This window comes from Oryzias latipes, chromosome 20 (assembly GCF_053564925.1).
Source record: "Oryzias latipes strain Hd-rR chromosome 20, Olatipes_Hd-rR_3.1".
NCBI lineage: Eukaryota > Metazoa > Chordata > Actinopteri > Beloniformes > Adrianichthyidae > Oryzias > Oryzias latipes.
Window position 1 is genome coordinate 3756484 of NC_136256.1, and position 27278 is coordinate 3783761.

At 47.0% G+C, this 27278-nt stretch overlaps 1 protein-coding gene across 5 annotated transcripts in view; it reads right to left on the bottom strand.

The window, feature by feature from the left end:
* Nucleotides 1-1615: 1615 nt before the first annotated feature.
* rps6ka3b (ribosomal protein S6 kinase, polypeptide 3b) overlaps nt 1616-27278 on the bottom strand; it is a 54487-nt gene continuing 28824 nt past the window's right edge. For 4 of the 5 annotated variants that reach the window (XM_023950037.2, XM_023950039.2, XM_023950040.2 and 1 more), the window contains 20 exons: nt 20419-20535; nt 19988-20069; nt 16987-17067; nt 16834-16913; nt 15286-15392; nt 15113-15150; nt 14879-15021; nt 14414-14484; nt 14026-14114; nt 12609-12673; nt 12438-12540; nt 12240-12349; nt 11654-11779; nt 11139-11228; nt 10794-10952; nt 9009-9170; nt 7668-7744; nt 7087-7204; nt 6849-6989; nt 1616-4122 (listed from right to left, as the gene is read on the bottom strand). In XM_023950037.2, coding sequence (XP_023805805.1) covers nt 4000-4122; nt 6849-6989; nt 7087-7204; nt 7668-7744; nt 9009-9170; nt 10794-10952; nt 11139-11228; nt 11654-11779; nt 12240-12349; nt 12438-12540; nt 12609-12673; nt 14026-14114; nt 14414-14484; nt 14879-15021; nt 15113-15150; nt 15286-15392; nt 16834-16913; nt 16987-17067; nt 19988-20069; nt 20419-20535 — 2082 coding nt within the window. In that variant the 3' untranslated portion in view covers nt 1616-3999. Of the gene's footprint in view, nt 4123-6848; nt 6990-7086; nt 7205-7667; nt 7745-9008; nt 9171-10793; nt 10953-11138; nt 11229-11653; nt 11780-12239; nt 12350-12437; nt 12541-12608; nt 12674-14025; nt 14115-14413; nt 14485-14878; nt 15022-15112; nt 15151-15285; nt 15393-16833; nt 16914-16986; nt 17068-19987; nt 20070-20418; nt 20536-22918; nt 23079-27278 lie in introns of those variants that run through there. The other variant, XM_023950038.2, reaches the window with a different exon arrangement.

Sequence of the window (27278 nt, forward strand, 5' to 3'; positions counted from 1 at the left end):
GATTTTCAAACATAATTGAAAATAATACAATTTGGCCTCAATTACAAAAGGGGTTTATTCAGTCATACCTCTCGTTTGTCAGAAGATTCATAACCCCTGTTGTTAAAGTAAAATATGTCCAACACAAGAGGCCTTCAGCTCTCATCTGTCTGCCCAGCTGTTGGACAGGACAAGTTTAAAAAAAAAAAAAAAGGATTAGAAAACATTAATTACGACATGTCTATCTTCTGCAGCCTTCTCACATCATCTTCAGACCTGCAAAGCCTTTTCACACGGATAAACTAACACAGAACGTCCTTCGTTTTATTAGACACAGCTAACACAGGTTCCCAGGAGAATGTTGAGAGAAACAAAGAGATAAAAACCTTTACCCAAGGGTGTCGCCCCCCCTCCTGTGAGACAGATTTGGACACAGACACTTCTGCAAACAAAAGCAAATATGAGATAACTTATATACATTATTCCAACAGTTCTTGCTGCTGTCAGACCTTCCAGGTGACCGAGTGAGCTTCAATCTGCAACCCAAACTCTGTGCTGGAAGGAAAATGGTGAGGAGGATGGAGAGAAACCTCAGCTCAGTACCGGCGCTGGACGATTCTGACCTCTGACCCTGTACGACTGCTAGACGCTTGTCCATCTCAAAGAGACCCAGGAGAACATCTCAGATGTCTGAGCTCGTGATGATTGGTGTGAATAGAATCTGCATCTCTTATTTAGGTGCTGCAGCAAACATGAAGGCGTCACATTCAGAAACTGATCTTTAGACCCTCGGATGAAGAAGCTCCTTTAAAATGCTGCGCAGAAAGGGAGGCGTCTTTGGCATGGTGCGTTCAAGGGCAGCACGGTTAACCGGGAAGCAGTTTCTTTCTTTCCTTTCACTTTGAGAGCTGCATGACGGTGCAGTGGTTAGCACTCTCACCAAACAGAAGGCCCTGGTTCAAATCCTCGCTGAGCGCTGTCTGTGTGGACTGTGCACTTTCTCCAAGTGCATGTGTGGGAACCTTTGCTTCCAAAGACACGACTCATGGGTCCATTTGTGATTCGCCGTTTGTGATCCATAGGTAATGAATGTTGGAGTGCATCTTCACCCAACAGGAGCTGGGCTGACTGCAGTGGCCCCAAGACCCAGAAAGAGATTCAGAGGGCTCAGGGGATGGATGGACAGATGGACAGACAGAGGGACCTTTACTTTGAAATCCGACTGTGCTAGTTTACCATGTCCATCTAAAAAACCTGCAGCTGCTAAATGTTGCAGAAAAACAGATAATTTTTTAATTGTTGGATGAGATGAAAATGTTCACTTTAGCTGGAGCGTACGATGTAAAGTGAACAATTGTAAGACAAATGATCAAACCCGTCCATTTTTGAGTAAACAGAGGAACTCTTCACAGCTTCCTCTGGTTCTTCTTCACGCTCATTATGTTGGGTTTTGAGTCTTCAGGGGCAGAGATTCAAAGTAAAGTATTTCATCGACTATCAAGTCTCTTGTACATTTTTTCTGTTGATTCTTTTCAGTTTTCAAAGGAACTCCGCTGCTGAAGCTGCTCTCTGGATGGATTTACAGCCCGAGTCACAAACACAGCAGACGCTGCACACATGAAGACAGAAACTCGTCTCAGCTGATTATTGCTTTAATAGAAAGATCAACTCTCACTGCAGGTATAAAAACAGAGAGCCGGCTTGGCTTTATACGTCTCTGATGGACGGAGGAGGAAGAGGAGGACAAACGGGGGCTTTTCTCCTGCTCATGATTACAGAAAAGAAAGGAAACAAATCATTCTTTGTCCTGGAGGAAGCTCAGATCAACACTTGCACACAACAAACGCGCACAAACACAGAAAATCTGCATCTGATCCCTTTAGGCCGACATTCAGAGAGGAAGAACTCTGCAAGAAACACCCAGAGCCCAAAGATCTTCATAGATACATCCTCCATATTCTTATGGACTCTTTAATGTCAAATAATTAAAAACTACAGGATCCAGAACAAAAGAAGAAAGACGACAACATGATGGTCTGATGAAAGAATGACAGAGGTCAAAGGTCAAACTGCTGAGACAAAGTTAGGAAATAGTCCTCTTTAAAGTCTTTAACCTCTTTTCATATTTCATAAGTTTGATAATCTAATTAAATGACTTATGAGGCAAACGTCTTAAGGAAGTGGATCTTACATTTAGTTTTGAAGCTTTTATCATGTCAGATGTGCTTTTTTTCAGTTTCTGTCCATTTTTTTTTTTTATTATTTCAATAAAATCTCATTCTGTCCCTGACTAAACTTCATTTTATTAAAAACAACACACCAGCATGTCAGAATAGATGTTTTTCCGTGACATTATTCTTTCACATCTTAGTCTTTGATCTCAAAAGTTTCACCTTTAATCTCATAATTGTTCTTGTAAACTTTAGAAAGCTAAATCTTATTTGTGGCCGTGACCCGTCCTGTTTGAGCGGCGGTGAGCGCCCCCTGGTGGAGGTCAGAGGTCAGATCAACCTCTGCTGCTGCTGCGATGGCACTCCTGGTTTTGATCTGTGGACACTTTCACGAGGCTGAATCTTACAGCGTGTTTTCAATCTGACTTTAGTTTTCATTTCTGCATAAAAGGTGACTCTATCGTCTCATTTCCTGCGAGCGCGTTTGCTTTTTGTTTCTGTGACTTGAATGTGGCTAAAAAAAAAGAAATTCACATGAATGTTTCTCAGCAGAGAGACAGTTTGATTCCTGAGCAAAAGTCAGATTTTTATCAGTTAAAAGATTGATCACAAAAACCAAAGTCTTTCCAGATGTTTTCTGGAGCGTCAGGCTGTTGTTGTGCTTCTCCGTTCACAGTGATGCTGCGCGCTCACGCCACACGCCTCACGCCACACGCCACAGTCTGACCAAACCACAGCCACGTTCCTTTCTCCGGATGTTTGACTTGTTTGGAGCTCCTGAACTGTACATCTGATCCGCTGCTTTTGTTAATTCTCTGAACTAACAGAACAAAACCGTGAAAACAAATATGTCAGAAAATAAAATAAAATAAAAAGATAAAAATGTTCATTTTCAAACTTCTGTCTGAAAGATTTAAAAACACACTGGGTGTTTCTGCAGGCAAAGTTCAATCCTATTGTATATTGATCATGCCTAACACTGAATGATGAAGATGAAAGTAAAGCTTACTCCTGGAAAATGAATGAAATAAAAGCACAATTTTATTTAAAAATTACAGCCTTAACTTTAGAGCTAAGATAAGTTTAATTTTGGTTCTTTAGAAAAAAATATTGATAAATCATTAAAGTGCTCGGATTTAATATTTAAGGATTTGAAGGTCTTTTTGTCTCTCCAGTGTGAGATTTTACAATCAAATAATAAAGTTAAATATAAAAGAGTAAAGTCTGACAGATGACTGAGGCAGAGAAAAAGAATAGAGAGAATAATGTTATTCTTGGCCACCAGGGGGCACTGTTACATCGCAGTGAAGGATTTTCGAAATATTTGCAGAGCTAGCTGGACAAAGGAGTCAGTTAAAAACGGAGGATTCCCGTCTTTGATTTCTTCCTTTGAAAGTTGACACTGGAACCAGAAAGCCTGTGGTACTCACAGGAGGCGTGGCTTCTGAGAGCGCCGCCTCCGCCTGCGGGGTGAACATCCACTTCCGCTCCGAAAATCAAAACTTGTTCTGACGACTCGACCCGCATAAATAAATACAGTACTTGTTTTTCCTGACGTGCGCGCGCACAGCCTCCCCTCTGCGCTGATTGTCTGAAGGAGAAACGCCGCGGGGAAAATGCGGCTGTGGGTGGGCGGGGCTAAAGCTTAGGCTCTACAGTGAGACAGCAGAGGAGATCCATTCAAAGGAAGCAGTTAAGGTGCAGGGCGTGGGGGTGGGATCTCTGTGCTCCTGTTGGGCTTTGGCTGCCACTCGCTCCATCAGTAGTCTGTCCCGTCGGACTGGGAGGGTGGGGGTGGGCTGAGGTCTGGCGGTGATCGGGTCGAGGTCAGAGTTGAGCTGAAAGGACGTCACAGAGCAGTGGAGGTGATCTTCTTCGCTCCCCTCCGCCGGGCCAGGCTAGAGCAGCCCACCGGCTCCAGAACTGGGGGGACATTCCTGCTCAGGGCCGAGTAGGTCGCCGCCATCGCCGCCTGGGGGAGACAAGCCGTTACCCCCAAACCTTATCAAACCCAAACGACATCCTTCCCCGGCTTGATTTGATGTTTAATGCGAACAGATTTTGGATCTCTAAATGAACCAGGCGGTTTATCCAGCAAAAAAAGAGAAAGTCAGCAGGAACTCCAGTCACCAGGGGCCTCATTTATAAAACTTTGCGTAGGATTGGCGTCAGAAGTGGCGTACGGATGAAACATAGGACGTGCGTACGCAAAGAAATATTCGGATTTATAAAACCGTGCGCACGCACATCCTACGCATCTTTCCCTTAATAAATCACAACCGATTCTAAATGCAGCGCAGCTTTTTGCGGCTTCATGACACGCCCATATTTGTCCATAAATAGTCCGTGAAACGCCCACAAATTAATATTCATGGCTTGCTAAATCGTGGCAAACACAGAGAGGAAATCAAAAAACGTATCTTCACTCAATGTGAAGTAGAAGTTATTGTTGGCGAGTTGGAAAAGAGGAGAAAAGTGTTGTTTGGAGGACACAGTGTGGGCATTACCGTGCCGAAAAGGCACGTGAGCGGCAAACGGCTACAGCGCTCCATCGGAGGGGGGTACGGCTACAGCGCTCCATCGGGGGGGGGTACCGGGACCGGAGCGGCAGATGCATGCGCCGGGGGGACCGGAGCGCCAGATGCAGCGGGTGACACGCGTGGTTCCTCCGAGTGCTCCTCTGTAACGCCGGGCCCAAAGGCCCGCAGAGGTCCAACAGGACGGCTCGATGAAGTCTGAACCGGCTCATAAGCTATTCGTCCTCTTTTGCCAGCAAGTCTTCTTGCCGTCTAAAGATGCGTTCACTCCGAATTCTTCCATTTGCCTCATCTTCTAAGAGCACAAGATCAGCCATTGTGCGTCATTACGCATTGTGATGGGGCATTTTATTTCCCTCCATTTAATTACATCTGACAAGCTACAGATGTCGGTAATAATCGACGTGGAAATGGGAAATTGTTCCGCGCAAATGTAATTTCTTGTTGCTTTCTGAATGGTTGAGACATACGCCATACAATGTTTTTTCAAAAATAAAACAAACTAAAGGCATATGCATGAATACCATAATTCCATAGCTTATGAAGAAATGTTTTAATATGAAAACAACTTTTCCCAGTGGACAATTAGTACATCTGTCCGTCCGTCTGCACGCCCGCACCTATATCTGCTCCGCCAGACGGACACACTGACGAGAATATCAGTTTTGTACATTATTTTGTTCTGTTAACTATATTATTTATGAGGATGAATTGCACTACATGCCAATATTGCAGAACATATTTCACTTTTCTTTTTCCAAATATGTTCATTTGAATTTCTGTTGTAATTTCGTTTGATTTATTTTGTTTGTGTCACTGCTGATCGATCAAACGGGTCTTCGTGTAGCTGTTAATTGTCAGACTTGCTTTGTGAAGTCTTCATGTTATTTCTGAGAGGCAGTATTGTCATTTTCACTTTCACGTGTTTCTTCCATCTGCCGACGGCGTCGCCGTTTCTCATTTCACCCGTTTTTGTGCGTACGCCTGGGTCAGAGCTTGCGTGAAGGACCGCACATTTTCCCGTCAAGTTTGCTTTTTATAAATCTCAACTATTGCGTAGAGAGTGGCGTACGCCTTCTTTTGTGCGTACGCAACGTTTATAAATGAGGCCCCAGGACTCCACAGATTTAAGTCACTGAAACATGCCTGTTCTGTGTCACATAAAACAACAACAACAACAAGCTAAAGGCTTTTTCCATCTGAGAAAAACGAAGAGCCTTCAGCAGCAAATCGCTCTGACTTCAGCAACGAGGAAAAGCTCTGAAGTGATTACCACCCACACAAGATAAAACACTTTCATTGTATTTAAGTAGTTCAGATAAGTTTGACTTAGAACATGCTGGTTAGGTGGCCTACATCCCAACGTTTGGCCCAAATCAAGATCCAAACCTTTGGCCCACCTCTAGATCCAGACCTTTGGCCCAACTCTAGATCCAAACCTTTGGCCCAACTCTAGATCCATACCTTTGGCCCACCTCTAGATCCAAACCTTTGGCCCAACTCTAAATCCAAACCTTTGGCCCAACTCTAAATCCAAACCTTTGGCCCAACTCTAGATCCAAACCTTTGGCCCACCTCTAGATCCAAACCTTTGGCCCACCTCTAGATCCAAACCTCTGGCCCAACTATAGATCATAAACCTTTGGCCCAACTATAGATCATAAACCTTTGGCCCAACTATAGATCATAAACATTTGGCCAATTCTAGATCCAAACCTTTGGCCCAACTCTAGACCATAAACCTTTGGGCCACCTCTGGAGCCAAACCTTTGGCCCACCTCTGGAGCCAAACCTTTGGCCCAACTCTAGATCCATACCTTTGGCCCACCTCTAGATCCATACCTTTGGCCCAACTCTAGATCCAAACCTCTGGCCCAACTATAGATCATCAAGCTTTGGCCAACTCTAGATCCAAACATTTAGCCCAACTCTAGATCTTTGGCCCAACTCTACATCCAAATCTTTGGATGTAGAGTTGGGCCAAAGGTTTAGTTGCTGCTCACCGAGTTTCACCCAGAGTGGTCACCTCGACAGCATTTGAATCTGCAGGAGTTTTGCTCTCAGACTCTGTTGGAAATGTTCTCGAAGCTTGAATAACAATGATCTTTAGCTTATAGTATCACTCAGAAGGTAGAGCTGGATGGATTCGGTGGAGGGATACCTTGACGAGCAGTGGCGTGTCCTGTCTGTTGAGGGTGTACTTGGGCAGCTGGTCTCTGTGCATCACCCAAGGGTGTCTGAGGACCTGACCTGCAGTCAGACGCTTGTGAGGGTCGACATGCAGCATCTTGGACACAAGATCCTGCGGGGTCAGAGGTCACACAAACTCCTGCTTTAAACACAAACTGGGTTTTACTCTGGATGAAAAGTTCTGCCATGTTCTGAACTTGGGTTGGGACCTTTGCCTCAGCAGAGACGGTGTTCCAGTTGCCTCCAGTGAGCGAGAAGTTCCCGCTGCCGATCCGGGCCAGGATCTCCTCTGGTGTGTCCTCCGGGCCGTTGGCAAACGGAGTGAAGCTGCAGACACATGACATGCAGGCAGTTCAGACCAAATCCACTGAGGACAAACAGAGTTCAGCTTCTGAGGAACCAGACGAAAGGGTTTCAGGTTGGGCTGGGTCTTCGGTTCAATCAGCCCCTTTTTTGGAACATTTGCACTCATCTCTGCGTTAGCTTCTGTTTAGATGAGTATTTTTAAGGACATGGTCATTCTGCAGCAGATTCCTCTGAGGAATTCTGCAGTGAAACGGTTTATCCGTGGAAAAACTGCTGCTTGAAAAGTGAGGATCCACACCGTTGAGGGATCTTGAGCTGCAAAAGCGCTTATTGCAGAGTTAACCCGTTAAATCCTTCGTGTGAAACTCTATTTGAAAAAGGCAACAACCCAATTGGTTTAACTTTCTGACCCTGACTTGAATGGATGTGGGCATTAGTAACGACACATGGATCTTCAGATGGGAATGAACGGAGCTGCACCCACCCTGTCAGCATGGTGTAGAGCAGCACTCCCAGACTCCAGATGTCACAGGCGGCGTCGTACCCCTGCTTCTTCAAAACCTGCCACAAACACACAACTCTGAGCAGATGTTGCTGCAACAACTTTGAGACCGCTGACATCACAGCCACACAGTGAAAGCAGATTCAAACCAAAACTAAAATTCAAGAATCTATCAAATCTTGATGAAAGGTCACACACTGATCACGCAGCAGAAACACATCCAAAGTCTCAGCGGTGATGATTCTGCAGCATCCTTTCTGTTCCAAAACATCCACAAGGGGTCGCTAGAGATCATCTGTAGCCCTTTAACAGCTGCTGGAACTCTGGACTATTATTGTTCAACTTCTGTTCACAGCAAGTACTATTTTACAAAAATATTCAGTAAACCAAAAAAACAAAATAAACCCATTACTAAAGTGAAAGCACAGGAACTAAAAATTTTAAATTTGACCCAAAAAATCAAAGGTATTAAAGTCAATAATGAAACGCTGGAGAAATCCTCCTTAAATACAGTTTAGAGCAATCTGAGATTCTAATGATAACAGGAAACAAAGCCATAATTGTAATAAAGTTGATGTTTGTTCAGAACATTTTTACATAATCATTTGTACAAACTGGTAAAGAAAAGGTTTTAAAATGACTTTCAGAAACAGAATAAAGCTACTGTTGAATCCGTGGATTTAAATAACAAACCAGCAAATCATTAATGTCTAAAATTTGTTCTCTAAACAGCCAAATCTTTTGTAACTTTTCATATCTTTGAAAATTCCTCCTTAATGTTAATTATTTAAATAACCAAAGACCACCTTAGCCTGCTGCTTCTGCACAGTAAGCAGGTATTTGTCTCATTTCTTCTGCATTTGACTTTCTTCGTGTGCATGGAGCGTTTGAGACGAGGGCTGTGAGGTGCTTCCTTTTTGCGGCTCCAGGTGCCGCTCCTAATGCATGACATTCAAACTACACTCATACATTACAGAATGACACTGACTTTGTTCAAGTAAACACAAAAGCTTCAATAAAAAGTAGAGAAACTATTTCTAAAGTTTTGTTTCTGTTTGATAGAAATCAAATGTTTTTCTGATTGTGTTTCATATAAGATTGAAGTATTTTATTAAAGCAGGTCCCATCTTAGTGAAGGGTAAAGCAGGCATGTATGCTCTGAATTAAATGCTAATAAACCTTTTTTGGATGGAATCAGATAGAAACATTCATTGAATTTAATGGAATGACTCTGATGCATTCAGGCCCTCGGTGAGGATGCCTGACCCTTTTCTCGACCTCTCCTGTGAAAACCTCCACATGTGGACCTGCAGCTCGCCGTACCTCTGGTGCCACGAAGTTGGCGGTGTAACACGGCGTCATGAGCAGGCCGTTCTCCGCTCTCAGCTGCTTGGAGAACCCAAAGTCGCAGATCCTGATGGACTCGGCGTTGCCGCTCTCGTCCACATACAGGATGTTACTGGGCTTCAGATCCCTGTGTACCACCTTTAAACACCACAGAAGAAGAGTCAGGAGGAGCGAGCTGGATCTCATCTGATCTGCACGGTTTTATAAGGCAGACTTTATAATGAAATGTAACATGTCAGTGTCTCACATCCACAGTTATGACATTTCTCTAACTTCAATTTGCTTTTCTTTCTTTTTCTTGATTAAGCAAAGAAACACAACAGATTTATGCTTTTTAAGCTATATTTTGGATATTACAAATAAACGTCAGGTAAAGCTGAAGCAGTCAGAATGACCATTCTACACACCATAAATAAAGCTGATGTCTGCCTTTGAAAAAAAGCAGAAATAAGTGATGCTTTTCTCCTGAAACGGCTTCATGAGGTGATAAGTTTACAGCAAACAGGTTTTTTTTTCTTCACATCAGAAGCAGATCAGTGTGTTGGACAGATTCTTGTTGCTTCACTTTAAAGTAAATGGTTTCAGCGACCACTTTAGCCACACCCACACATGCAAAGTGACGGAGATGTGTCTGCTTTGAGACAGACGATGACATTGTGGGGTTTTGGGTCAGTCAGGTGGAACCTTTACAGTCCTGACCTCTAAAATAGAAATGGCATAAAGATATTTTATAGTCCTGAATGGCCTGTGACAGAGTTTGGAACGGCCTGAAACCTGGGAACTGGCGCAGGACGGTGTGTGAAGGAAAAGGGGAGGGGCGAAGGCCGCAGGCTGCCAGGTGAGCACGGAGATCATGGCTGCTTTTAGATGACTCAGCTCATGTCATTGTGTATTAACTATTGTAGACATTTTCCATATAAATGTATTTTTTACGTCCACCTGTGGTTTAGTTGGTGTCATTATTTGACAAAAAGACGGCAGGTAAGGAGGGAAACAGCTGCACTTTATGAGATCATGACTAAATGAGGAAAATGCCAAATATTTTTAGAAAACTCAGTGATGAGTTCTATTGTTTAGTTTTTAATGTTTTATAAGACCTAAAAATGATTCTTCCAATAAGAGGTTTTAAAAATAACAAATTCCTCTGATCCGTTTCACAAAGACACACACAGGACGTCACCCAAAAAATAAACTTATTGTTAAAAATGATGCAGAAGTCCAGCTCTAAAAAATGATAAAAGAGCAAAGAAAACAGAATAATTTAATTTGCCATTTCTAATTATTAATATTTCCAGGCTTTGTTTGTTTTGTTTTACTGCATCTTCATATTTGTTTCATTTTGACAGAATATGTTTTATGGAGAGCAAAATATTGAACGTTATTTAAGGTTTAACTTGATTTATTCTGGATTAATGTTCCTGTTTGTTTTTATTCATATTTATGTTCAAAAAGTTCAGTTTAAAACGTTTAACAGTTCAGCTTTAGTGTGTTCAGTAAATGTTTAGCCTGAAGTGTGTTTTGCATTGAGGCCCCCTGTGGGACTGAGTTTGACCCCCCTGTAACACGAGTCTAGAAAAATTCATGCATTTTTTGTGTAAAATGACCAAATAAAAAACGGAACGCAAAAAGATGTCGTCAACATGTGTGTAAGCGGAGCGGGGGGGGGGGGGGGGGGGGGGGTCTTTGCCCCAGCTCCCTCCAGCTTAAGTCTAAAAACAGGTTTCCTTCAAAGGAGCATGGGTTCATCGGCGGGACACACACCCCCTGGACGTGCAGGTACTCCACAGTCTTGGTGATGGTGTAGAGGACGGCACTGGCTTCCCGCTCAGAGAAAAACTTCTGTCGGAGGATTTTGTCCAGCAGCTCGCCGCCCTTCATCAGCTCTGTCACCAGGAACACGGAACGGCCGTCGTCATACACCTGCAGCAACACGCCACATGCATTCAGAACTCCTCAAACATCCGCTGCTTTTACAGATAATACAGCTTTGGACGCCTCTATTCAGGCCCACCGGCCTGCTGTGGCTCCCGCCGGCCCCTTCACGTCTCTTAGGCGATAACCTTTCCATCAGAAACAACGGAGCCGGCGGCGCCGACTGTGACTCACATCCTTCAGGGTGATGACGTTGGGGTGCTGCCCGTATCTCAGCAGGATCTCCACCTCCTCCGTCGGGTCTCGCTTGGCTTTGTTGATGATCTGAAACGACAGTTTTCTGGTGTTAAACGATGCTTGGCTTCCTCCTTTAGGCCAGGTCACATGACATAGCGGCAGGTCAGTCTGTATTTAGCAAGCCATCCAAAGAGGAACCAACACTGTTGCTTTAAAGCCCCACTCTGAAGAAATCAGTGGTTTTAAAGCGTTCCCGCAGCATTTTTGTGATGATGGAGGAGATGTATGAAGAAAGCTACGCATCAAATGGCATTTCTGAGTATTTCTTCATTCAAATTGTAGAGAATCAGAAAACGGCATCATAATTAAACGACCACTGGGGACACGTTGAAACTGGATCAGACGATCACGGAGCGGGACTTTGAGGTCTGATTTGTTGCTGTCTTATGTAAAAGAATCATGCAGCCCCACCATGGTCCCCCACTCAGGTTTAGTGTTGTGGTGGAGGTTACCTTGACTGCGTACTCCATGCCAGTGGCTTTGTGGATGCAGCGCTTGCAGATGGAGTATGAGCCAACGCCGATGTCTTCTTTGATCTCATAGGAATCAGAGAACTGAGAGTTGTTTCTGTGAAGTTGCTGAAAGAAAAAGTCAATTCATCCGTCAGGTTTCTTGACCGATTGTATCCCTTCCAAGGTCACGGGGCTGCCAGAGCCTAACCTGGCTACTGCTGGTGAAGGCAGGGTGAACAAGACAGGCTGCCAGTCTGTCACAGTGCCGCACAATCTCACACACACACATACACACAAACACAGCCAGGGACAATTGAGGGTTATCAGTTAACCGGTGAAGCCGGAGTGCCTGGAGAAAACCCACGCGTGCACCAGGAGAACATGCTAACTCCACGCAGAAAGAACCCAGCAGGGATTTGAACCAGGACCCGAGAGCACCAACCCCTATGCCAGCGTGCAGCCCCCTAAATGTGAATTCATGATCTGTGAAACATTTTGTCGACGGTGTTGTGACGGCTGAACTCGTCACCGCTGCTGTCATTGCAGAAGCTCAGTTCTGTGGAGCGTGCACGGAGCGTGCGCGTACCTGTACGATAGCGTGAGGCAGCGGCTGTGTCTCCTCCTCTGTGATGGCCACGAAGCTGAACCCCCTGAAGAGCTGGTGAGCGTTCGCACTCGGAGGGACCCCTGGAGAGTCTGAGGAGCACAGAGAGGTGAAGCAGGACTTGTTGGAGGAGCTTCAGCAGGGAGGGAGGGGCAGGAGGAGCAGGGGAGGGGGGGCTACCTCTGGGCGTCTTAGCTGTGAACTCTGGATCAAAATAGAAAGTGTCGTCGGGTCGTCCCACGGCCGGCTTGAAGGGCGGATAGATCTCTCTGCGGAAGAGTTTCTGAAGACAGACGGTTAGTGAGAGAGGAAGGGAGGCGGGATGGGAGGCTGTTGGACGGAGGAACTGACATTCCAGTCGATGGTGTGGAAGAAGTGATGCCTCTTGATCTCCTCCACGCCATCCGGTCCGGCTCCTGAACACAACCAGAGGATCGGATGAAAACCAGCTCCTTCCTGTGCGGGTCTGTCTTTACGCTCCCAGGCTTCCAGTTCTTTGCCGGGGGGGGTGGGGGTGGGGGGGCATGTCCACGATGCCCATGAGGAGGCGTGCTCCATTTAGGGGAGGAGCTTAAATGCCCCGCCGCCCAGCCGTACCACGGGAGTTTGTGTTTTGACAGCGATGTGAATCCTTGGGTGACCGTGGGTTTGATTCCGACTAACGGTCAGTCAGAGTTTAGACACAGTTTGGATAGAAGTGCAGATAGTTTGGAGATTTAGGAGAAACTGCTGTTTACAACAAAAATGAATGCCTGTTTTGCTTTCCTGAAGTCACAAAAGCAACACAACCACAGTGACAGTCCATCCCGTCTCCATCGCTTCAAAGCTTAATGGGGCTTCATCTCGCCGTCACTAATCTCTATTGTTTGTTCAGAAAAATGTAAGCTCAAGTAGAATAAAATACCTAAAACCTTAAATAGGGTGAATTGTTTTTTTATTCATAAAAGGACTATGATAAAATATGTTAAATCTGAGAAATCTGATAATAGTCCATCAGCAGCTCGGTTACCATGGTTACAATGGTGCACCACCTCTCTTCCATCAAACCTGTTTAAAGACGAGAGAATCGAGGTAATGAGCTTTTTGCCTCTGAAAAGCATGTGCCGTGTCTCTGCTATGACACCATCAATGTGCGAATTTGTAGTTCTTCACAAAACTACCTCAAACAAGCACACAACACCAAAATCTATCTCTCATGGATGGGATAGATCCTTCATGAGGTGTTCGCTCTCATAAATTAACATGTGTTATCAGTATTTGTTGGTGTTCCTCCTGTTTTTATGTTTCACATTAGCGGTTTGAGATTTTAAAAATCCCCCTTGTTGTCTGTTATATTAGAAAAAGTTCAGTGAGACAGTTTTTTAGTTGTAATTTGGTTTTTAACTGCACCACAATGTCATGAATTCATATGAAAATATCTAAATATGAGACTTTTTAAATCAATTATTGGGTTAAAAATAATTGTAGTTGAGAATAGATTAATAAGCAACAGGTCACGATTAATTAAAAAGACTCGCATGACAGCATTAAGAGATTCATCTGCTGAAGAGAGACTCCTTTATAGTTAACGCTTTTTCAAGCTAAACCTTTCTGTCTTTCTGCTGTTTGTATTTTTTGTTCTGTTGTCAATAAAATGGGATCATTTAAGTCTTTCAGTTTCGTTCCTTTCAAATCTAAAATACACTGAGGGTTGTACGATACAAAAAGACTTAAAAGGAGTTCCATCTCCAAGAAGCATCCCAGCATGCCTTGCGCACAGATGTGTTACCTAGTCTGTTTCCAGGGTTGCGCTTGAACAGGTTCCTGAGAAGACTCTGAGCTTCTGAGCTGAGAAACTGTGGCATTCCCAGCTTGGCTCTGCAAAGACGGAGAACAGAGGAGGTGAGCTGAAAGGCGGCGGCGGCGTGACGCTTCGGCATCGAACGTCCGTGCTGGAGGTGGAGCGGGAAGGAATCTGAAAGGCTAGACGTTGAAGTAGTGTTTGTGTCCTCTTCTGGATCCCCCGTCTCCGTTTCTCAGTGAACATCCGGGCGTTTTCCCGGATGTTCACTGAGAAACGGAGAATCACAAGAACACAAAAGGAACCTCCTCTGAGCCTCCGTCTGGATCGTTTTCTACTCAAACTCTGCTCTCGTCCTGGGTTTGCTGCGACTCACTTGAGGATCATGGTCATCGTCTCTTTCCGGTCTTTTCCTTGGAACGGCAGCGTTCCCGTCAGCATCTCAAACTGGAAGAGAGAAGGTTTGGCATGAGAATTTGGAGTCATGTTGGTCATGATCTCACAGGCTTTCTGTGCAGATTCCTGACAGTTGAACCAAAAACTCCCTTTGATAGGCTCACAGGACGCCGTCACCGTTTCCTAAATGTCTCAATTCAGACTCAGTTTAACCGCTTCATCCGTTTGTTTCTAATTTGCAGCAAACCATTAAATCCAGGACTGATTTTCACATCACCTGGAGCCTAAAATCATCGGAGAATTTTTTCTATATGATTGTAAATTACACCCAGGAAGGAAGGGGACCTTGAACTCTTGAACTTGGGGAGATGTGACCTCTGTTCCCTTCAGCACATCGCCAGCAATTTGGTCTGCAAGCAGCCAGCAGGGGGCAGCATCTTCTCACCATTAGCACGCCGTAGGACCACCAGTCGGCGCTGTGCGTGTGCCCCCGCCTGTTCACCACCTCCGGAGCCATGTACTCCACCGTCCCGCAGAAGGAGTAGGCCTTGTTCTCGTGGTCTATCGACTCCTTGCTGAGGCCGAAGTCTGAGCGCACAGACATGAAAGCGGGAAAACCGGATGAGAGACGGCTGACGGCAGCACAAGACAAAAGACGCGGGGGGAGGAGGATGCGCACCGGTCAGCTTGATGTGTCCATCCTCGTCCAGCAGGATGCTGAAACGACAGAAATGTTGAGGGAGCAGCAGCAGGAGCTTTAAAGATCTGCTAATCTATCTTGGTTTGGAAGCAGGAAGCCACAACCAGCTGTGATGCTGCATGAGGGGAGTGCGTCTGTGTGGGTCTGCTTACTTCTCCGGTTTGAGGTCTCTGTAAATGATGCCGAGGCCGTGGAGGTGGTCCAGAGCCAGAGCGAGCTCTGCCAGGTAGAACTTCACGTCTTCCTCTGTGAACATCACCTGCATCAAACACAAACATTCATCAGGCCGTACTTCATCAAACCTGAGGATGGATTTGTCGTGTTTGTTTGGCGAGAATCAGACAAGTGTGGAGAAATCTGCCCAAACTTTTAAGGACATGAATGTTTCAAACTGAGTTTTACCAACTAATCACCTACTAAACCTGAAACACCTGCACAGATTCCCCACACGTCATTCAATGGTTCAGTTTGGTTCAATACGGGGAAGACTACAACGCTGTGTGCCATCCGCCATAAAATTCAGACGCATCCGGGAGATGAGTTTCTGTCGGGGTCCTCGGGTCAAGACACTTCTGAACCTGGACCAACGGAGGAAACGTCTCAACTGGACCAAGAAGGACTGGACTGTTTGGGTTTGGAGGAAGACTGGTGAGGAGCAGAACCCGAGCTGCTGGAGGTCCAGAGTCAAATCTCCAGTCAGTCAGGATTTGGGCTGCAAAGTCCAGAACTGGTCTTGGTAAACTCTGCTGTCTTCAGTCCAGAATCACTGCAACAGTCTAGCAGAAAGTTCTAGAGGAGTTCAGGATTCCTTCTGCTGAGGTTCTGGATGGAGATGCAGAATTCATCCTCCAGCAGGACCTGGCCCCAGCCCAGTATAGAATTGAAGATGGACATATTATTTAGAATACTTTATTTTCATTGATGTGATGTGATCAGAATCTGTCTTGATCTTTTAGTAAAAACTGAAGTAAATGGTGATTTCTCCACAGTTTTCTGAAATCCTGTTTGTTTTTTGTGGATTTGATGAGCTTGAACCCTATTAATATAAAAAACAATACTTTAAGTCCATTAAACAGTGGGTCCTGCATCTTCAATCTGTGACAGTTTCATTTATTGGTTGACTGCCATAAAGTATCCAATCCATAGTTTTCCTGTTTCTCTTTCTTTATTATAAAGTCTTCAGCCATTTTTTTGGTGCTTAACCCCTTCTAAAATCTTTCAGCCTCCATTATTCCACTGTTACAATGTTCAGCTCTTCCAGCTTTTTCCAGCTGTGACTTTTGGACCTTCAAATCCTTAAAATTTTCAAGATTTTCCAGGATTTCTGCCTCCATTGAAATCCATGGGGAATCCTGAAGCTTGCTGGTTCGTTACCCGGCTCTGGCATTTTTCACAAACAAATATTTTTTGATATTGTGCTGTTTTCACTTTATTTATGGTCAACTTTGATCATTTTTTTGATTTATAAATACATTTATTGATTTTTGCCAATTATTAGCATTTAGGTTTCGTTTTCCTTCAGCAGTACAGCATTCAATGCAATGCAGCTCCTTCTAGTTTTAAATTGAATTATTCTACTTTTTGACTTCTTGCAAATGTTGAAGCATTTTTCCATAATTATTCTTGACTAAACTGCCTATAATTGTTAGGACAAAAAGACTTCCTGATGTTTTTAAGGTTTGGGTAACCGTCTGGTTTACCTCTTTGGACAGACGAGTGAAGAGATCTCCTCCTCTGAGGAAGTCCAGGATCAGGTAGAGTTTCCCCTCCGTCTGAAAGGCTGCACAGAGACAGTGCTGTCAGACCAGCAGGCGCCGCTCCTGCAGGGGGCTCCTTCTGAAGGGCCGACTCACCGTAGTGCAGCTTGACGATGAAGGGGTGGTTGACCTCCACCAGGATGTCCCTCTCCATCTTTGTCCTGACGCGGTCGCGCACTGGAAACAAAAACCCATTAGCCTCTCTATTCCAGTTTCTATTCTGGCAGCAGGAGCTCCCAGATGGAAGCCGATGAGTAACCGAGATGAAACGCAGAAATAACCGGAGAACGATGACAAACTTGGCACACACCCCAGAAAGACAGGGACACACGTTTATGAGGCAGCTTTTTCCCACCAGACGAAGTGAGCATTTCAGGATTCACCTTCACCTCTCTCTGTCAGCGCCTCCTATGACATCATCTCACATGAAAACGTGTGAAAGTCTATTGTTGGAGGTGAAAACTGAAGGAAAGCTTTTCCTGCAGTTAGGAGCTTTACATTTGTGGTTGCTGCTTCTCCCTGGTCTGTGCAAAAACAGACTGGTGACCCCTTTGCCCAACAGCAGCTGGGATAGGCTCCAGCAACCCCGTGACCCTGAAACTGGTTTTGAAGATGGACGGATGAGTTCAAACTGAAGCAGCTGGAACAACTGGGACAACCCTCTTGGGGCCCCCGGTCGCTCCGGGTGTCATCCGCTTTGGCTGCGGGGTCTGGGGTGGGGGTGGGGTGGGGGGTTTTGTCGGCCCTGCCTTGTGGGGGGGCATTCTGGGGGAGGGGGGGGGGCACTATTGGTACGGGGCAGGGGGGGTTGACGGGTCGGGGTCTCCGCTGAGGCCATCGGCGGTTTCCCCGGCCGGTCGGCTGCCTCGGTCCCGTCGAGGCCTGACCAGAGCTCTTCTAGGGCCGGCGTTTGGGGGGGGGGCCTGGGCTTGCTCCGGGGGGGGGGGGGGGGGCAACGCTTTCTGGCTCCTCTCTCTCTGTGTGGGGGGGTGGTGCTGGGCCTGGGGTGTCGGCGCCTCCGGGGGTGGGGCCCCTGGGCTGGGTGGGCCTGGCCCCCTTGCTGGGGGGGGGGGGGGGGGGGGACGGCTGTTTGACCACCGGGGGACAGTCTACCAGCTGTCCCCAACTTACCCCCTTCCTCATATAACCTCATAATAGGGTGAGGGGGTGGGGGGCTTAGCCTGCGATGAGCCTTGGGGGGGGGGGGTTACTAGGCAGTGGCCCCCCTCCTATGGTTGCCGTATGGAGTGGGCCCCCCCTCTTTCGGTTTTATTTGCACCTTAGACATGTAGGGCCCTTGGTAGGGGGGGTGCTTGGACATCACTGCCAGCAAGCAGCGGATGTCCTCCTAGCACCCTACCCGCCAATTTTAACCACACCTTAGACATTTAGGGTCCCTTGGTGGGGAGGGTGAGGGGACGTCACTGTGAGTAATCAGGAGATGTCCCCTCAGTGCCCTACCCGCCAATTTTAACTGCACCCCCCTTAGCACACACACCCCTCCCCCCTCAATATTCCAACATAAACACACACACATGCACACACACACCTACCCGTATTTAACCTCTCAAACACACATACACGCACACACATTTTGCAAGGAAGGTGGGACCTAGGACCATCTGTCCCCTGCCTCTTCCCTGGTGGGGGGTACGGGCCCCTTTGCGACGGCGGCCGTGTCCCCGGGGTGCCGGCTTCCTGGGCCCGGCGGTGCTCTCTCCGCGCGGCGGGGGGGTTCACATTACATCTGAGCCGGGAGTGTTCGTGTCCCTGGGGGGTGGGTTCTGGTCCTTGCTCCTGAGCGCTGGGCCCCGCCAAATTTCCAACTGTGGCCGAGCCTGGTCGGGCCATATTTACAACACCCCATGTGGGCCCTCTTTTTTCCTCGGGGTTCCCCCCTCTTGGGCAGGGGCGGCGGGCCCCTGCCTCGCTCCTCCCTGGACCAACCGTGGGCCGGGCGGATGGCTGCCTGGAGTGCGGAGCGGGTCTCCCTTGGGGGGTCCTGGCTCGTACCTGGGGTTGGGGCGGGGGGATGCCCGGAACTCCTGGGTGGTGGTGTGGTGCTCGTCTGGGGCTGTGGGCGTCCTTCTCCGGTGAGGCCCTGCGTTGGGTTCTCCCGGCGCGGCGGGGGGGCTGCTCTCCTGGTTGGGCTGGGGCGGCGCTCTCTCTCCCTCTGTGCCTCCCTGCTCTCTGGCTCTGGGGGCCTCGCGGCGGTCCTGCTGGCCCTGGCCTGGGTGGCGGGCTTGGTCGCCCGGGCGGCGGTTGTTCCCTGCCGGTTCCCGTGTGGCGTTGGGGGGATTCCGGCTGCCGCTGCTGCCGCGGTGGGGGTCTTGGGGTGGGGATGGCTGGGCACTCTCCCTCCTTCTTTCCACGTTCCACCATCCATTTTAGAAGAACATAAACACTCACCTGAGCACAGGTGTTAGCTCACCTTTGCACTAACAGTTTGCATGACTGAATGACTGAAATATTTCACACTAGTTGGTTTTAAGGCATAAGTATGCGTGTGTGAACACTATCTGTTTTGTATACATATCGACAGGTGGACATTTCTGCAGCTAGCAGGTGTGTTTATAACATTTGAGTGTGTGTGTGGACAGGCTCCGCCCTTATTGTACTACATTTGAACCTTACCATAATGATTAACAACCAGTAAACTTGTTGCTTTATGCTGCTTCATGGTCTTATCCCCCTTCCCCTCCTATTATCACCCCCTACCCCCCCTCTCTCTATCGTCCCTCTCTCTTCTTCCCCTCTTTCCTTTTCCGTCCGGTCCAACACCAAAGATTTTCAGACATGATTGAAATTAATAAAGTTTGGCCTCAATTACAAAAGGGGTTTATCCAGACATACCTTTGGTTTGTCTGAAGATTAATAACCCCTCTTGTTAAAGTAAAATATGTCCAACACAAGAGGCCCTCAGCTCTCATCTGTCTGCCCAGCTGTTGGACAGGACAAGTTAAAAAAAGCAAACAAAAAAAACAAACTGAAGCAGCTGTAGAGTCTCCTACATCCTCCTGAGGGGGTTGTTGTGGGACCACGGGGACTCCAAGACCCCCCAAACAAACATAGAAGAACCAGGCTGAACCCGCTTTACCTTTCAGCGTGGCTTTCTTCAGGACCTTCATGGCGTACAGCTGACCGGCGTCCGGCCCGGTGATCTTCCTCACCAGAAACACCTAAACAGAAAGATCTCGTTCAAAACGGGGGCGGGGGGGGGGGGGGGGGGGGGGGGCAGACTGTTGTGTTCTTGTGTCGGTCAGGCTCGTTTTGTCTCAGCTGGCCTCCTTTTCCAGATCCACCTCATGTGGACAAACAGAAGCAGAGGCACCCTGACCGACGCAGAGCAACCGTTCATTCACAGAGACGCCCCCCGTCTCCGTAGCAACAGTCTCTCAAGCACCACCACGAGGGGAACATGACCGGGAGCGGAGAGGAAATGAACCCCTCACTGTTGAGGCGCTCTCAGCCGCACCGGCTGACGGATACTTCAACACCAGCGCACGCCACACGTGCACGGAGCATCACCTTGCCAAAGGAGCCCTGTCCCAGGACTTTGCGGAGCTCGAACTGCCGAGGATCCCCCTTTTCCGACCCCTCCTTCACATGATGAGTGATGTTGATCTCTTTGATGGACGCATCATCCTGCAACACAAGCAGACGCACAACATGAGCGTCGGTTCCCGCCTGGTTGAGCAGTCTGACAGCTTTGTTTCACTGGACAGAACTCCCCAAAATGACGACATTTCACTGATCAGAACGTTTCTGCTAAACTCATTCAATCAAGTTTCTGATAGGGTTGTTGTAAACGGATGAAACAGCAGTTACACTCTTGCACGGTTGTGTGTTTGAAGTGAATCACAGCTCAACAATGTTTTGTTTGTTTTAAATGAGAACCCGTTTCTCCTCCCGGATCAAAGATTGTGTAGAAAAACTGGGTAATAATGAGCCAAAATGCTGAATTTGAAGCTTCGTGAGTGAAGGTGAGAGACAGCTGCAGGGGCTAACAGTGCTGAACATGCTCCATGTCAAAGCTACCTTCAGTGACAGAGTTTAGGACGGTTGTTAAAAACACCAACATATGTGAAAAACATCAGAAGGCTGCCAGAGACGTCTACAGCTTTGGATTGGCAGACGTCTGAGCAAACAGACGCTTATTTAGGACGGCGGGTGTGAAACTGAGCAGAAAAGGCTGAATGTGGTTGGAGAATGAATGAAATCCATCAAGATTCAAAGTGAAACAGATGGGTTTCCTGTTGGAAATCCTGCTGAACGCCTCAGATGAAACGCTTTCACAAACAGTTGTGGAGTTTTTCTTGTGTTGGACAAAACGTAGAACCTGCACAGAACGCAGGTCTTTGGGGTCATGTGATGTGGACTGTTGACAGCGTGAATCCTCGGGGGTCTTGGTGTGGGGACGGCTGGACACTCCACCTCAGCAGAACATAAACACCCACCTGAGCACAGGTGTGGCTCACCTTTACACAATAGCAGTGTGACAAAATGAAATGCTTCACACATGATCCCTGCCGCTAATATTTCTGTTTACAGCAAACACAATCTTTCTTTCTTAAGAGGTGAAGACCTCAGATGCTGTTAGCCCTTGTGCTGTCTTGTGGGGTCTGGAAGACCCAACTCCCGTAAAGGCACGTTAACATTGGGAGTTGGGTCATCTAGACCCACTAGACAGTGCTCTGAACCTTTATTCTTCAATGATTTGTGATCTTCACTGGTGTCCATGGATTACATGAAATCTTTCCACCTTTATCCACCTTTGTCATGGTAGGGAGAACACGTCAATGTAAGGGGGGGTCATCTGGACCCCATAGGATAGCACAAGGGTTAAGCAAAGCTGTGTTGAAGCTCCACTGTCTCTCAAAAGGCAAAGATGGAGGGTTTGGATGAACTATTAAGAACTTTCTTTGTTTTTTTCTGAAACGTCTTCATCTTTGCATCTCCATCCATTTTCTAATGAGCATGCCCCCCCCTCCCACACCTAAGCATCAGTACACTTTTATCTGTTCTATGACTTCCACACCTCCTAATCTGCTGGATTTTTCTCTAAAGTCAGAGTCAGCAAAGAACAAGAAACAGAACATGACCCTGAAACTAACTCTTCCTGAACTGTTCGAACCACCTCCAAGTTTTTTTTTGCTTGTCAGATTCAGACTAAAACTTCATCATTTTATTCTGAAATGACTGCTTTTCTTTGACTTCAGATCAACTCAAATGTCCTTCCTGTTGTTTTACTTTTGTTTTCTCGTCACAGTGCAGTTCAACAAAGGAGTACCAGCTGATTCAAACTGGACCCAGTCCCTGAAGAATCCTGCTATCATCTCATCATTCTGGCATCTTCGGAGCCCATCACCACATCACCTGGATGGAGCTCCTCCGTCAGGAGAGGGAACGTCTGCCTGACACAGGAGGAGCTGAAAACAGCCTAAAGCCTGAGGTGGACGCCACGTTATCCCAGAGTCAGCTGCTGCAGCGAGCACCCGCCCACACACAAAGGGAATTAGCAGCACTGAAATGTGAGCCATTAGAGACGTCAAGAGATCGATGGCAAAGCCTCATTAGACCATGATGCACTGCAGCTACAGAATGACAACACAGGGTGCGGCCTCGGTGCGCTCATCCTCCACAAACAGCACCAGTCTGAACCGGTCCGGCACTGTTTGGTCACAGGAAGTCTACTACTGGGCTTTATTTTGAAGGGATCAGAAACCCTGAGTCCAAAGGATGATGGACGCCCGGTTACTCCGTGACTCACCAACAGGTTGAGCCAGCTTTCCGAGTGTTCGTCAGCGCTCTGCGGGAAACTACCACTCACACAGAGATGGCCATGCGGTTGTCCTGGAAGCACCCACAGCACCTGCCCCCCGCCCCCTGCGCTGAATGACCCAAGTCCACACACGGCGTCCAACCTGCAGCAGCGCCCCCCCTCCAGCTCCTGCTCCAGCATCTCCTGCCCTCAGCCATCCCAGCACGTCAAAAGGTCAACAAGTCCACACCCGTCTCCCACAAATACCTGATGATCCCAGGCCACGCACTCGTTCTCTGCCAGGTCTCCCAGTGCATTGTGGGTCCTGTAGTCCCGGCGGCGTCTAAAGCTGCGTGGCGTTATCATGTTCCCGGGAACAGACAGCAGGGAGAAGGAGCGGCTTCTGCTCGTCCCTGACAGAACACGTCTCTCTCCCAGAGAGAGATGTCCTCCTCCCTCCTCCCTCGTTACCTCCTACTTTCTCGCTTTTTCTATCTTTGTTTGAACTGTTCTCACCTCTCCTTTCTGGCTCGCACCTCCCTCTTCCCTGGCTGCTCATGGGAACCGGAGTCGGGGGGGGGGGGTTCTGCAGAACATCTCTCGCCTGCGACATTATTGGGGTCAGAGCCTGCAGGACCTTTTTCAAACACCGTCCACCTTCAGCTCCGCCTCCTGCCTCCTGCCTGATCAGGCGGGAGGCGGGAGGCGGCTGTTTGCTGCGCTGATTCAAAAAGCACAGAACTTTCTAGTAGCCGTCGTCCACAGCAGCTCGTGGTTTTCACACGGAGCTGGTGAAATCCCGTCAAACACCAACCAGGAGAGCTGCACAAAAAGAGGTCAACCACTTCATCACATGTGTCAACCTAATGACACAACAAGCTGAAGGAAAGTTAGCAAACATCCTCTTGACAGCTTACAGGAAGAGGAAGAGGAAGAGGAGACTCATCTAAAGACTCAAAGTTCCCTCTAAAGAGCTGTTCAGTGAAGCTTCCAGATAAACGGATGCTGGGTCTGGATAAAGATGTGAAGTTCAGTCCATCAAGCGTTAATAAACAGAAAAAGACGACCGTCTCTGCACAATAAAGCAAACACCTCAGCCCGTCAGCACAGCACGTCATCCCCTCTGCTGTCGCCGTGTTCAGGACAATGCGGAACGTTTGGGAGTGTTGACACATCGGATCATGCCGTCTGTGACTCAGAACACAGATGGAGGATCGGAGCTGAGGCGACAGGCCGCTCGCAGCACCTCTGATTCACTGGACTGAGAGGGAAAGCTCGCCAACAGGTAGAGCTCCACGCCGGCCTGCACGCATCTTCCTCATGAAGGCTCTTCAACAGCATCCAGCTTCTTCCTCTGAAGACTATTTCAATCCATCCGCCTCCCGCGCTCAAGACAATTAGCTCCCTGACTGCACAGCTGAGCAGGACGCTGAACACCAACACCTGCAGCGGTTCATCATTCACTGCATAATTCTAGGTTTGATCCCCAACATGAAGACTTGGCTCCTCAGAGACTCTTCAGCTGATTACAGGTTCCTGAGAAATGACTCAGAAAAACTTCAACATCAACAACAGATATGACAAAATAAGGACGATTTGATAGACTGTAACAAAATGTACCAACTGTGTGGACACAGAAAAACCTGTAAGAGTGTTTTTTTACTGAACCGAGAACAGCTGAACCTCTTTCACTGCTTTTTAAGTTGAAGTTTTGACACTGGGCAGTCAGGGAGTCAGGAGGACTCACTTCCAAAATATGCCTTCATTTAGTTTGGTTTCATGCTGCACACTTTCACAGGAGAAGAACAACATTCACTAAATTCCACTGCTATAGCTGTTGCCAAAAACATGCTTTGACAAGAGTTCTAGATAAGAATCGGCTCCTTTGGTTCTCATGCAGCACCTCCTCGGTGCAGAAGCAGGGTTCCCACCTGTGTGATGACTATAAACACCGTCACCTCACTGATCCAATCACTTCAAATGATTAAAACGACAGCGTAAGGTCAGCCACAGATGCTCTACAATACGTAGAAAACACTGTAAAGTCCACAGGACTTTCTCTTTTCTATGGATCACAAACTATCCCTTCATCGGTTGGTGGATGTAAACCGATGATAAAATGATATACTTCCACCTACTGGGAGAAAAGTAAAACAGTGGCATCTGCACTCTGGGTCTAATGGTTAAGCTACGCTCACTCCCCCCTCTGCAACGCACGTTCCAGGGAAACTTCGGATGAACAGATATGGAAACACGTGCAAATGCGCGTTTTGGGCGCTCAAAAGTCGTGCGTCTTTACTCAACTCTTTATGGCTTTTTTTGGGCTTTACCAATCAAATGTGCATCTATTGAGCCCACGCTGAAAGTTGTGGAACTTTGACGTTCCCGTTCCCATTCAGTTCACGGAAGCGTTTCAAATGTGATCATGGAGGAGAAATGAATAACTGCAGTTTGTGTCCGGCACCACCTCTTTGGTCTATGGGAATGAATGGAGCTGTGAATGGAGCGAGATTCTCCAGATTTACTTGGTGGACACGAGTTAATAGAAAGAAGAAGAAGCAGCCCCTCTTTATGAAGACTTGATATGAATCCATTTTTGAACAAAATTATTCAAACGGAATGCATTGTGGTCTATATTTGCCGATCTACTGGGCATCGATGCTCACTGGCTGTTTGCAGAGACTTCTGGGAAATTTCTAAGGCTCATGGTTTAGCCATACAAAGAAGCGAATGAGTAGTGAAGGAATTAAGACACTTTTTCTCAAACTAAGAAAAAACCCTTGTTTGTTTTTGTAAGACTAAAGATGAGACCATTTTTCTTCAAACCAGAGTCTGTTTACTTTCTCAGGAGAGAGTTTTTGTAGTCTATGGACTACATAAGGGTTGGACAGAGAGTATTGTGATCAGGAGAAAGACCAGGTCCTAGCTTTGTTGGTCCCGGTCAGAGGTTCAGGTCTCACAGGGGGACGGCTCTAGTGCTGCATGTTTTTTATTTGTATGAAATGATGAATACTCTGTTGGAAGTTCAACAGTAATCAGAGCGTCCTCCTGCTTCCACGTGGGAAGCCTTTTTAAAAACCAAATCACGCAGGAGCCGCCAAACAAAAACAACTAAAACTCTTCCTCCTCATTCCGAACGGCTTATCTGATCTCACCACACTCAAAGAATTCCAAATGTGCCGTGAAAATGTAGACATGCTGCTTTATTTTTAACTCACTGACATCAAAATCAGGGAGAGAAAGCCATTATTAGAGACCAAACGGGAACTCCTCCCTTTAAATTCAGGGAGCTGTGTTGATGTTGTTCTGGCGCCACAACAGTTTGTGTTGCTGCTCCCACTCATTCAAAGGACTACGGAAGAAATAGCTCAACATGTAGTGTACGTGTGGTTCCACACAGGGAGAATAAGTGGTGTTGATGCTGAGATTCTGAAGGACTTGAGTTTGAACTCGGGTCATAGTGACAGCCTTTGGTATTTGGATTTACTGATGTGTCATAGTCATCAACATCAGAGCGTCTCCTCATGTTGATGGCTAATAACGAAGGTGGAGTGTTGCCCTCAGTACACTGAGCCTCTGGTTGGGTCTAAATTCCTTCACTACTCACTACTTAGTTCACTATACAGAGTGCTCACCATTTTCTACTGCTGTCTGAATCTACAATTCCAAAATCCAGTGCCTGGAAATTTCCCAGAAGTCTCTGCGAAAAACCAGTGTGCATAGATGCTCACTAGATTGGCGAATATAGACCATAATGCATTGCATTGAAACAATAGTTGTGAGAAAAAAACATGTATTTCTGTGTGTTTCTTTGTCTAAACTATGCAGGTTTTGTCATCAGAACACAGTTGATTCATAAAAAGTCTTTGTGTAATGTTCATGTTTGTTCAATTTTCAGTAGTTCTGGAGTCGGCGGGAAATTCAGACGTATTTTCTGTCTTATAGTCACTTTATCAGAAAAGGGTATTTGTGCATGTTTTCCTTTTTCCTCCGTTTGCTGCACCTTCTTTGTCCTTCTGTCACAGTAGGTTTCAGTGAGTTTTTGAAGCATTTCAATGCTTCCTGCTCCTGAACTGGTCCCATGAAGCGATGCAGGTTTTCATCACCGTGTTGGGACGGGCAGAAGTGGACATCAGCGGGTTAGAGCGCTCCTGCAAACCTCCTCAGATCGAGTTAGAGCCTCCCAGAGAGCGGTGTAATGCAGTTATGAGCAGCAGACGCTTGACACAAACCCTGCTTCCCCCCCCTCAGGTCCGAGCCTGCAGGGAGGGGGCCTTCAGGACCACTTCTGCCAGTCTGTGCATCCAGAACTCATAGCGCTTATGGAGACGAGGGATCCAGAGAAGGACGTTACACAACAACCGCTGCAGAGCTCACCCTTTCACCTGTGCCAGGCTGTTTTCCTCTGAAAGCTGTCAGTTTTTTTCTTACTGGTCTTTAGGTTTTTTTTCTCACTCTTTAAAAAGTAAAAGCGAAAACCTTCAAATCCTGCAGAGATCCTACAAACTCGCAGCTGCAAGTATCATTCCAGTTCAGACGACGTTTAGCTTCTTCACATGCAGTCCAGCATGGTTTTGATAATGTTCACACTTTGGATAAGAACAACTCCAGACTAAAGCAGCTTCAT